Source organism: Pestalotiopsis fici, assembly GCF_000516985.1.
Source record: "Pestalotiopsis fici W106-1 unplaced genomic scaffold PFICI_Scf_8, whole genome shotgun sequence".
NCBI lineage: Eukaryota > Fungi > Ascomycota > Sordariomycetes > Amphisphaeriales > Sporocadaceae > Pestalotiopsis > Pestalotiopsis fici.
The window spans coordinates 765,548-776,658 of NW_006917098.1; the positions used below are offsets into that span (position 1 = coordinate 765,548).

Sequence of the window (11,111 nt, forward strand, 5' to 3'; positions counted from 1 at the left end):
AGCACTGTTTTTCTTTCAGATTTCATGCCACCATATACATAAATGCGTGACAGGAATAAGAATGAGATGTGAATGCGCCCGTCCTGATCAGTCTCTTCATCTGTGTGTAAAATGTGATAATGAGTACTCTTGTGTTGGGCCTCAAAAGCGAGCTTGCCCTGAACTTGATGGCATTCGAGCTCCAGGCGATGCTAAGACATAGTAGTTGAAGATGAAATATTGCATCGCGACGATTGATTGGTTGTCCAACTCGAGGCCAGAGAATGGCACTAAAATAAAGCTTTCCAATCCAATGTCTTTTTCGAAGCAAACGCCCCCGAGCCGAGCCCGGCCCATTTTAGCTCTGGGCTGAAAGATTTGCCCCTTGGGCTGTCTACATACCTTGTGTATGGGCGCAGGTGGTGGTAGTGCATGTACGGACGGTACGACGGATGGGATTGCTGATGGGCGCGGCGCTGTAGGTTAACCGACCTAACGAGGCATGACTTCGCTGACGGATGATTCGACAACTGCTGCCCAACCAATGCAATTCCTTGTTGACTTTGCGGCCCTACGTTCTATGACCTTCTTTCGCCTCTGTGAACAATTGTTAGTTCGTACAGTGTACATAGCTAATGTAAAATCCAAACAACTCGAGATGGCTTGGGGAAAGAATTCCGTTCTATCCTCTGATCTTTCGGAACGCGGGCATCTTTTGATAACGGGGGTCAAGCCTGGAGTTCTGGAGTCGAGGTACCGAGGATTGCAGACCCCAGGTTTGCATATTTTGCTGGGGAGGAAGCAAGCAAGCAAGCAAGCAAGCAAACAAGCAAGCACCTGCTCAGTGCGCCAGTGCTCCAGTTCCAGTGCTCATCAGCGCTGATTTCATTCATTCACTCGCTGAATCTACCACCACCAAAAGAACCATGTTCCATGTCAGTCGTTGAAAGGGCCAAAGAAGGTGACCAGGTCAGGGGCAATCACGAAGCATGTCGTCAAAGGAGTGGGGCGCTAGTCAGGGTAGAGCTTCAAGTTTAGATCGTCTCTCATCCACTCATCCACTCACCCACGGCAGGGGCCAGCCAAGATGGATTTTTTTTTTCTGGAGCCACTGCCGAATTGGAAAACCCCCAGTCCGATATCCCAGGCGGCGCCCAGGGCCAAAAATGACAGCATTCGGAACTCGTCAAGGCGACTTGATTAGTGGCGCCAGTAGAAGGAAAAGAACGACAAGAAGAATACATACATAGTCCGCTACCAGCACCAAATCGAATCCACATCACTGCGTCACAACCGTTTCTCCTCTCGGCTTGACCTTTCACAGAGCGTCCGTGTTTGCATCCACGTGTCTGTTCAATTGCATCTCGTCGCAATGGGATCATCAAAAAAGAGGTAGAGAAATTGCCTGCCCGTGGCTGCACCTGAGCTGCCGACCACAGCCCTGCGACCTTTGCGCACTTACAGAGTACCAGGCATTATCTTCGCCTCAAAAGGATCTGTGACAAGTTTCTTTGCTCGGACGCAACGCAACCCACGGGCCTGGAACCTATAGCTTGGCTTCATGGCATAACAACTTCGCTATTGTTGTTTCGAGTATCTCTTGCGGCGCCCATTTCTCACAACACCGGTCGAGCATTATTCAAGACATCGTCACAAACACGTCGAGTGGTTCCCTTGTGCCTGGACGAGTCGGTATCTCTGATCCGTCAATCCCTCGCCAATTCCCCGCAAACAGGCCAAGTGTCGTGAGGCACAGCACCTTGGCTACCACTGGGACTGCACTAGATCAGCTACCTTGCACCCAAGCTAACACGCTATCGACCCCTGCTGCATTCGCAATGCAAGCAAGCAATGCAGCAAAGCACGATTCCGCCCCTGGCAGAATTCCCAACTGGGGGCCTGGCGATTGTTCTGAGCCCTTCCTTCATCAATCTGACTACCTAGTGGTGGACCTAAGATCAAACCCATCGTCATTGGAACCTTACTCAAACAGTTCAAGTGCTGATGGAGTTCCATTACACGCTAGAAGCTGTCGATCAACCTCTCAAGCCAGTTTGCCGACTAGTAGTAGTACTCTCCAGTTTCCCAAAGCCAACCACAAAGCCCTCATCTTTTTCACACCTTTTTTTTTTTCATCATTCACCGTCGTGAGCTAACTGTATGCAGGAACGTTCATCCAAGCAAGTACTCTCTCCCACTCCTGGCAATGTTGTTACGCAGCACAGTTGCGCAGTGGATACTCTGGACTGAAGAAAATGCATAGTACTGGCAAGTCATTCTCTGTATCCATGGCACCAGATACCGAGGATTGTCGGGTCTCGACGAGTAATCAAGCGGCTCCTCTCTGGCTCGCGCTCCGAGCCCAGCCAGTATACATAGCTATCCCAAGTCAACAGCTTTGAGGCGGCATAGCATTCTTGCTGCCGTGCATGCACCAGAGGAGAGACGACGTAGCAACCGTGGTTATCAAGGTCGAAGGTAGAGCTGCATACAACCAACAGACGCCTCGCCCAGTGTTTCCATGGATCAAAAGTACAGTACCTTCATACAGGCGGCTGTCGTTTCCCATTTGGTACTATAGTCGCACAGTTGGCCAATTGAAGCACAATATGGCCATGCCATTCACAAGCACATGAACGAATTTCCTTCGGCCCGGCATTGTGGTAATAACACCTACTTCGTTGTACATAACAAAAATGTCGCGGAAGCCGCGGCCAACTGGTCGAGTCGTCTGTGGAGATCCAACCATGTTCCACCTCGTCTCTGGCTTGTCTGCTTGGTCTGCCTCCGCGCGAGTAATGAGAGGCCCTACTACTGCGCGCTTGAGGGACCCTCACGCGTATTCGACTGCCGTGACTGCAACCGTTCCAGAACACGACCGCACGCCCGGCCAATCACACGCGTCCAAGTGCTTACTTGCCTGTCTTCGCGTTAAACTCGGCCGGCTATGCATGCGGCTTCACTCGTCAGCCTCATCTACACTGTCGACATAGTTGTATGCAGCAGGACGTCTGACGCGAAAGTCTCCAACGAGGCTGCAGGGTCCACTAGATTACATCGTATTACGGAATCGTCAAAAATTCTTTCTCCAAGAAGCAAGATCTGTCAATTCCCAGCCCCATACGTAGATCTCGGCTTCAGGACTTTCAGTCTCGGAGTCAAGAACAAGTAGCCGATGCATGAAAAGATATTTTGACTGGCCATCTCACAAAAGCGACTAATGGCAGCGGCGTAACCTCAATCTTGTCATCTGTACTCAACCTGGAGTATAGCAGACTAGGCCACCAGCCTGGTTGTTTATTCGGTAAAGTAGGTATGTACTATTCTACCACGGCCCAAAATAAGCTGTTAGTCAATTGATCCTTTTTACACCCCCCTCCCCTAGTACTTGCTCTCTTGGCAGAGTATTCTTTCACACTATCTCGAAGATGGCTGGTCGTTCTCATGCATTGCGCCGTTGGTAATACCTACTTGGGTGTTTCCCACTCTCGAGTTGCGTCGAACCGAAATGGCACTGACGAATGCTGATGCAGTCAATCCATTCTAGCGCCGCGCCAATGGCTGTGAAACCACCAACGTCTATTCTAGTCCTTCTAGTCCTTCTAGTCCTTCTAGTCCTTCTAGTCCTTCTAGAAGGGTTCCGCGCCAAATCCCCCCTTGCAACGCCATTGCATGAAATGGTGGGCTAAATTCATCACACAGGTACGGACGGTCCGGTCTGTGCGAGAGGCCTTGCATCTCGCAGTCTTCACCATTTCAAGCAGTATCAAATTGAACAACCTGCACCAGCTTTTACCGAGAGGGCCCACCACTATACTTAGTAATATGGCCTTGAGACTCGGTTTCCTCAAATTGGGCACCTTTACAGCCATGACACCGAGCGTCATGTCGAGGTACAATATCAACCAAATGTGATGCGTCATTTCCTCCGGTCAACCCACTCCTGTTGGGCTTGTTGTCCCTTCTCTAGCACAGATCTAACCTAGGTAGCTCCCGACATTGACGGCTGGCCGCCGCGAAAGTCTTCCCGTACCCAAAACGGCTCTTGATGAAACCATGACCCTGCAAGCTACGGGGTGCAGTAGACGAAGATCTGAGGTATGTCAGATCTCTCGGAGTTGGGATCTCCTTGACGATTCACGATTAGAGCCTACAAAACAACAAACGACATGCCACCAACCTACCAGGTTATTGCGTACAACTCCTCTTCCCATTGACAGAGTGACTATAGATGCATACTGGACGATCAAGTCGACTCTTCCATCGCTTGTTCTCCCAATTCAGTCGCGAGAGTATTGTGAGAATTGACCCTTACTTGGCATTTTTCGCCCAGGTCCCCCGGGGGATTTCGGCAAAGCCGAAACACTATATTGACAGATGATTGATATGCCAACAATAGATACGGGAGTCGATCACGATAGTATTTGCACCCCCGGCAACTTCCTTCGTACTTTACTGTGTATAGCGCCAATTCATTTCCCAACTCGCATGACCGGGCTTTCCCTTCATGTCCGCAATCACGGACTACCTGTTACAGTCTAGCCAGCTACGTTCGGTCTCGCAACCCAAGTCCCATCTGTCAAATCCCATACGCTAAACTAGATCTCATGGCCATGGCTTGGCCCATGTCCTCGTGCTCTCTCTATGCTGTCCCTATTCGCCTACGATCAAGAGGGCGGTCGCTGAGTTTACAGGCTTTGTGACCTGGGTTTTGTATGCTAAACGCTAGTAGCCCCAAGATGGGCAGAAGTTCTCTTGCTATTCTATCTAATCGTGCTACACTCCGTCATCGACATCCGCAAGTCTGCGCGTATACAACACACGACCGGGGCCGACTCAAAGCTAGCCGTGCCAGAACCATAGTCTCGGGATGCATAATAGTAGGCACGTTTTTAAATACACACGAGCTCTTTAGCCCGATACTTGAAGTTACATATTGCTACATGAAATGTACAGCTGAGTCGTGGATTCTTTCTGCAAGCACGGATCGAGCCGGGAATGCCGCCCTTTCCTTTCTCCATTGTTATCCTGAAACTTCTTCGCTTGGAAGGCCCCAGCCTCAGGTGCAGATCTACAAATTGATTGGATGGCACAAGAGCCCTATCATGAAGCCCGGACCGCGTAGTGGTAGGGCTGATTGATCATGGTTCCTCTCGGGCATGTGAGAGAAGAACGCAAATAGGAGGTAATCTCGAATGAGCTGAAAACACGAATCCCACCCCTTGCACGATGACGCACAAAGCGACTCGACAGATTGATCGTACTCTCTGTGGGATACCAACATGACATGACGATTATCGCTTGACCCAGGTAGGCATCTTTCTAGCCTTGACGTGACCATGCTTCTTTCTCTCAACAGCTCTGGGATCACGTGTAATACATCCGGCTGAAGTAATATTAGCATCAATGTTTCTCTACGAGCAAAGGGCTGTGATATGGTCGAGGTGGTGTTTATCCATGCCAGACATGTCAAGAATGACATGATGGAACGGCTTTCACTCGACCTGTAACGATTCCGGGGACATGGACTCAGCTTACCTCGTCTCAATGGGTTCTTAAGGGCCGGCTCGTGAACACACAGGGCCTTGGCTACGGCCAAGGTCATTGCCTCGGCCTGACCAGTCGTGCCACCACCAGTTACGGTGGCCCATACATTGTATTTGTCCATACGCTCGGTGGATTTGAGAGCCCACATGGCGGACTCGCGATCGTGAACTCTGCCGAATGCGTCGGTCAAAGGCTTGCCATTCACGAATACCTCACCCGTTCCCTCAATAACGTAGGCACGAGCGATGGAGCTCTTCCTCTTGCCAACTCCCAGGGCTCGGCCAAACTTGTCCACCGGCAGGAACTTTGGCCTGTTCAGGTAGTGGTTGACGTCGCGTTTGAATATCGAAATACCCTTGATGACGTCCTCGGGCATGAGATCTGGGTGAATTTGGTTGAGGCGCTTCACCAGACCCAAACATTGTGCATAGTCCTTTCCCTTGACCTGCTCACCCGATGCCAAGCGGTACTGTTGCCTCGTTCGCCATGCCACGGGCGTCACCTTGTCTTTGGGCAAGGTCGGCAGGCGCGCATATTTCCGGGCCAGTTCCTGTACCTCTACAAAACTATCCATAAAGTACGGCTGTCTAGAAAAGTATGAGGGCGAGACGGGCACTGCGCGGGCGAACGGCGCGTGTAGAGTGCTCAGCGATGGCGTCAAACGGGAGCTGCCTTCGGGTGCTGCTGAGTTCTGTGCGGCTCCTGCCCCGAGTGCTGCGAATTCTGATGCGGACTCAGATGTGTTGTTGTCATTGGTCTCAATGGCCAACTTTGGCGTCGTTGTCGAGATGGCCCTGGAGACGACGGCACCGGCAGGGGTCTGCTTCTTGGATCTGATGGCGAGTGTCGCGCCCCATTGCGACTTTGCTGTCGGCCGTATGTCCCTAAGACAGCGGGTCGCCGTATACCTCAGCGTCGACATGTTGCGTACTTCTATCGCGATATCGGCATGCCAATGGGCGGCGCGCTGGTGTCTTGTAGGTCGATCGGTCGGACAAGTAGGCACCGGGGGGCTCAAATTGATGCCCGGGGTGCTGCTACTGAGGAGCTCGGGGGAATCAGTCGTAAATGCGGATCAGGAATACCTTCACCTTCATTGGCAAACAAGCCAACCTAAGCACTTTGAAGTTTTGTCCGAGCTAAAGGGAATTGATTCGCCGGCACCCGATGTGGCTGAAGCTTGGGACACGGACACACCAGCCACTTTCTTTCCCTGCAGCCAGCCACACTAGGTGGGTAAATAATTGTGGCCTGAGCAGTTACCGTTTGGTGTAATACCCTTGACTCACGAGGCGGGGCGAAATATTTTTTGATGACCCCGCCAAACTGGCCAAGATTGTGTGATTTGTATCCATCCTCTCCCAAACATTTGATTGCTTCCCAACCTTTCTTCCCAAAACAACAGAGGTCAATCATCGCCATCATGTCGTTCGGAAAGGTCTACACCAAGGAGGTAAGCAAACCAAACAGTCGTCGTCTCGAGCGTTTCTGCTCTCGAGTCTGTTGTTTCTTGTCGTCGTCTACTTTGCGCAGCTTGCTAACTCGACCTTCTTTGCCAGCGCAACCCCCGCACCACGGCCATCCTCGCTGTTGCGAAGGCCAACGGTCTGGACATTGAGACTGTCGTTGTCGACACCGTCAAGCCCACCCCCGAGTTCCTCAAGCTCAACCCCCTGTCCAAGGTCCCCGTCTTTGTTGGCACCGATGGCTACGTTCTGACCGAGTCCATTGCCATTGCCATCTACCGTAAGACTCTTCCTACTCTTGGGTTCCTTCAGAACTTGATACGGCCCAATCTTTCCCCCCCAATTCGCCAGTGCGAAATGGTGCTCTACATGATGACCTAGAATATTCTAACAGTTATCCCTATCTGAATCATTTTTTTGAGGATACCGGTTCTATATCTGACACATTTGCCCAATAATGTTTTTTCCAATCTTTTGCAAAACTTGGCTTTGTTCGTGGGAAAACAGGAGGCTAACAAATTTAATCAGTCACTTCCCAGAATGAGAAGACCACTCTGCTCGGCAAGACCAAGCAGGACTATGCTTCCATCCTGAAGTGGGCTTCCTTCTTCAACATGGAGGTTCTCCCCAACCTCGGTGCCTGGTACCGCCCCCTGCTTGGCTGGGACGCCTACAACAAGAAGACCATCGATGACGCCCAGAAGGCCGCCGCCAAGGCCATCGACGTTGTTGAGAAGCACCTGCTGAACAGCACCTTCCTCGTTGGCGAGCGCATCACTCTCGCTGACCTGTTCGCCGTTGGCATCATCTCCCGCGGCTTCCAGTTCTTCTTCGACAAGGAGTGGCGTGCCAAGAACCCCAACGTCTCTCGCTGGTACGAGACCGTCTACAACCAGAAGATCTACTCTGACGTTGCCCACCCCTTCGAGCTCCTCGAGAAGCCCGCTCTCGAGAACAAGCCCCCCAAGAAGGAGGCTGCCCCCAAGGCCGAGAAGCCCAAGGCTGCTCCCAAGCCCAAGGCTCAGGCCGAGGACGAGGACGATGTCCCTGCTGAGCCCAAGGCCAAGCACCCCATCGACCTCCTGCCCCGTGCCACCTACCCCCTCGATGAGTGGAAGCGATTCTACTCCAACAATGACGAGGCTGAGTCCATGAAGTACTTCTGGGAGAAGGTTCCCAAGGACGAGTACACTCTGTGGTCTGTCAAGTACAAGTACGATGACGAGCTCACCAAGACCTTCATGTCCTCCAACCTGATTGGTGGTTTCTTCACCCGTCTTGAGGCTTCCCGCAAGTTCCTCTTCGGTTGTGCTTCCGTCTACGGACAGGACAACGACTCCATCATCCGTGGTGCTTTCACCATCCGTGGTGACGACCACGTCGCTGCTTTCGACGTTGCCCCCGACTGGGAGTCTTACGAGTTCGCCAAGCTCGACCCCGAGAACGCCGAGGACCGCGCCTACGTCGAGTCCATGTGGAAATGGGACCAGCCCGTCACTGTCGACGGCAAGGAGTACCCCCACGCCCAGGGCAAGGTCTTCAAATAAACTTGTGCAACCTCTGATGGTGATGTAGTCGAGTTGTCCAAGAAATAATACGTGTTGATGAGTCTTACGGTACTTTCATGAAGGCGGAGCCAAAAAGTTGATAGAGCCAGCAAATTGACTGATTTCGACGCTCCCCAATATGATTTGTCTTAATCTAAATCCTTGTGACATTCTAATTATTATTCGTGATCCAACAGTCGTTGAGATTTTGAGGACTGAAATAACCATGTTCGGTATATCGATCAATCCATGACCTGTGACGGTAGAGTGTGATACTCGACTGCTTAGTGCTCATATGGCTCTGAGTCCTTCGTCTGTACTTTACTCAGACAATATGGCAAATAATGCACAGTTCACTAATCTACCACTCACTATACTTGTCTGGCAAATGAACTACAGGATCTGCGCCTTGATGAACACGTATACGTGACTGAATATATTTTTGGAATTACCTTTATTCTTTTGTTTCGGAGACGTATATGATTCTTTTTTTTTTCCAACCTCGAAACGCCTCGAGATAGAATGCTGTTTAGAGATGGGCTAGATTGGAATGAATTCTATTGTTATTCGAGTACAACGCAAGACATCCCAGAATGACAATGTGAAGTAGTATATGCCGGCCTCTGTCTAGGGCGAGAAGTTATACAAGCAACAAGAGATCATTACGCCACAAATCATGCCAGGAATCTAGAACACCGTGCGAGCAGCATGCTCTCTGTTCGACATGTTTCGGATTATATCTTTACCTTTTCTTCTTAGCCCTTTTATTTTTTTTTATTTTTTTTTATTGAGCAATGGGACGATTTATAACATTGGAAATTCATGGAATGGCGGAACGGCAGTCGTCTTTTGAATGTAGAAAAGGAGTGAGGAGGGAGGAGGGGTCCAAATATGCGCGTTTCTGCATCCTCAAAGTCTATCTTGTGCGTCCCGATGCATAACGGCCGGAAATCATGCATGACCCGGGAGCATAGTTGCATATAATGACGAATACTCTCTTTGATCCTCGAAAAGTACGTTGATGGCGGGCGCGTCGAGCAAAGTCGATTCAACAGACACCAGCGGAATATTGTACACACCATCGGTCAGACGTTTGAATACAAAAGGCACGGGAGTGATACGCGCAGGCAGGACAAGTTTCTCTTTGTTTTTCTGCTTCCTGTCTTCAATGACTCAATAGAAGTGCTTCTCGAGCCGGGTGGCTGTACATATATGTATCCCTTGGCCAGATTTCCTCCAGTTGTGTGAAGCGATCCTGATAGATTGGAACAAGGACAATAAATATTTTGTGTGAATAAAAACTCAAACATGTAAATCAATCGTGTCTCATTATTACGTGGTCTATATGCACGCTTTCGAGGTATCTAGAACTGATCTATATTCTGCAGTCAGTATCATTGTTCCAAAAACACCATTGAATCATCATGCCCTGAGCACAGGGGCTAACAATCGCTTTCGATTAGCGAAAAAAGAAAGAACTCACCTAATGTCATGCTCATGCTGACGTCCGTGTTCTCAACCATCTTGGTAAACTCTTCAAAGCTAATCTTGCCGTCCTTGTCCAGGTCCGCCTCCATGATGGTCTTGTCGACAATCTGCTGGAGCTGCTGGTCCTTGAGGTTGGAGCCGACCATCATCTTGAGGACAATGAAGAGCTCGCCGTTGCTAATGTAGCCGTCGCGGTCAATGTCGTAGACCTTGAAGGCGAACCGCAGCTTTTGCTCCTTGTTACCCTTGGAGCTAAAGGCGCTCAGGCCCGACACGAATTCCTGGAAGTCCACATCGCCGCCGCCGTCCTCGTCGAAAATGGCAATCATGCGCGTTGCCAGCGGGTTGGATGAGATTTGCGGGAGGGAAAGGAACTCGTCGCGCTCGATCGTGCCAGAGTTATCCTATGGAACGAGAAATATTGGGTTAGCAAAGAACTGTAGCACTTACGTGCAAATCGCTACTCTCCCCTCTCTCTTTAAAACCTTACAACAAGGAGAGGGAAGCAGTGCAAAAAAGAGGCACAATGGAGAAGCATCTTGCAACCTCATATCTTGCTTGCGCACGACAAAGTGGAATATGTAGTACCTTGTCTAGCTTCATGAAGCGCTTTCGCAACCTGTCCACCTCCTCGCGGTCGACTATTTATACACTCATGTCAGTTTCCTGTATTCTCAAGGTTCTTTGAACATTCTGCGAGGGTGAGTGGGAGGATATCCTACAATTCGACCCCTGGACAATATTGTCCAGCACGGCGCTCGTCGAGTTACCCATCTTTTATGGTCTAATATCGATCCGGTTTTTTGTTTTGTTTTTTCTGTCCGCCTTTTGATCAAGGGGAGCTGGCGCCCGAGAGATCGAGGGTTCGGGTTATGGAGGTTTTGTTGGGTTGTGTCGCGTGTTGCCTTTGCTCTTGCAGTAGACCAGCTCTTTCTTGACTGAAAAGGTTGTGGTTTGGAATAGCGCAAGTACAGATTTTGTGCTGCACAATGTCTCGACTCGATATGCGGGATGCTCTCCTTGTAGCTGCCAGTGCGTGCGCTCAATAGTTGAGAGGGAGTATGGGGGTGGGTAAGTATCAAAG

General features: G+C 50.4%; 3 protein-coding genes across 3 annotated transcripts; 1 reads left to right on the forward strand and 2 right to left on the reverse strand.

Annotated features, from left to right (window-relative positions):
• Positions 1-5,273: 5,273 nt before the first annotated feature.
• Positions 5,274-6,448, reverse strand: PFICI_10935 (uncharacterized protein; the record flags this gene model as incomplete). The annotated part of the gene is made up of 2 exons (XM_007839516.1): positions 5,274-5,365; positions 5,518-6,448. 2 exons carry the CDS (start codon positions 6,446-6,448, stop codon positions 5,274-5,276), a joined length of 1,023 nt encoding a protein of 340 aa, XP_007837707.1.
• A 501-nt stretch (positions 6,449-6,949) lies between these two features.
• On the forward strand, positions 6,950-8,539 carry PFICI_10936 (uncharacterized protein; the record flags this gene model as incomplete). Its single annotated transcript, XM_007839517.1, has 3 exons — positions 6,950-6,979; positions 7,086-7,272; positions 7,521-8,539. The coding sequence occupies 3 exons, from the start codon at positions 6,950-6,952 to the stop codon at positions 8,537-8,539; spliced, it is 1,236 nt and encodes a 411-aa protein (XP_007837708.1).
• Positions 8,540-9,903: 1,364 nt separating this feature from the next.
• PFICI_10937 (Calcineurin subunit B) lies at positions 9,904-10,565 on the reverse strand (the record flags this gene model as incomplete). Its single annotated transcript, XM_007839518.1, has 3 exons — positions 9,904-9,914; positions 10,023-10,431; positions 10,518-10,565. The coding sequence occupies 3 exons, from the start codon at positions 10,563-10,565 to the stop codon at positions 9,904-9,906; spliced, it is 468 nt and encodes a 155-aa protein (XP_007837709.1).
• Between the last annotated feature and the right edge of the window lie 546 nt (positions 10,566-11,111).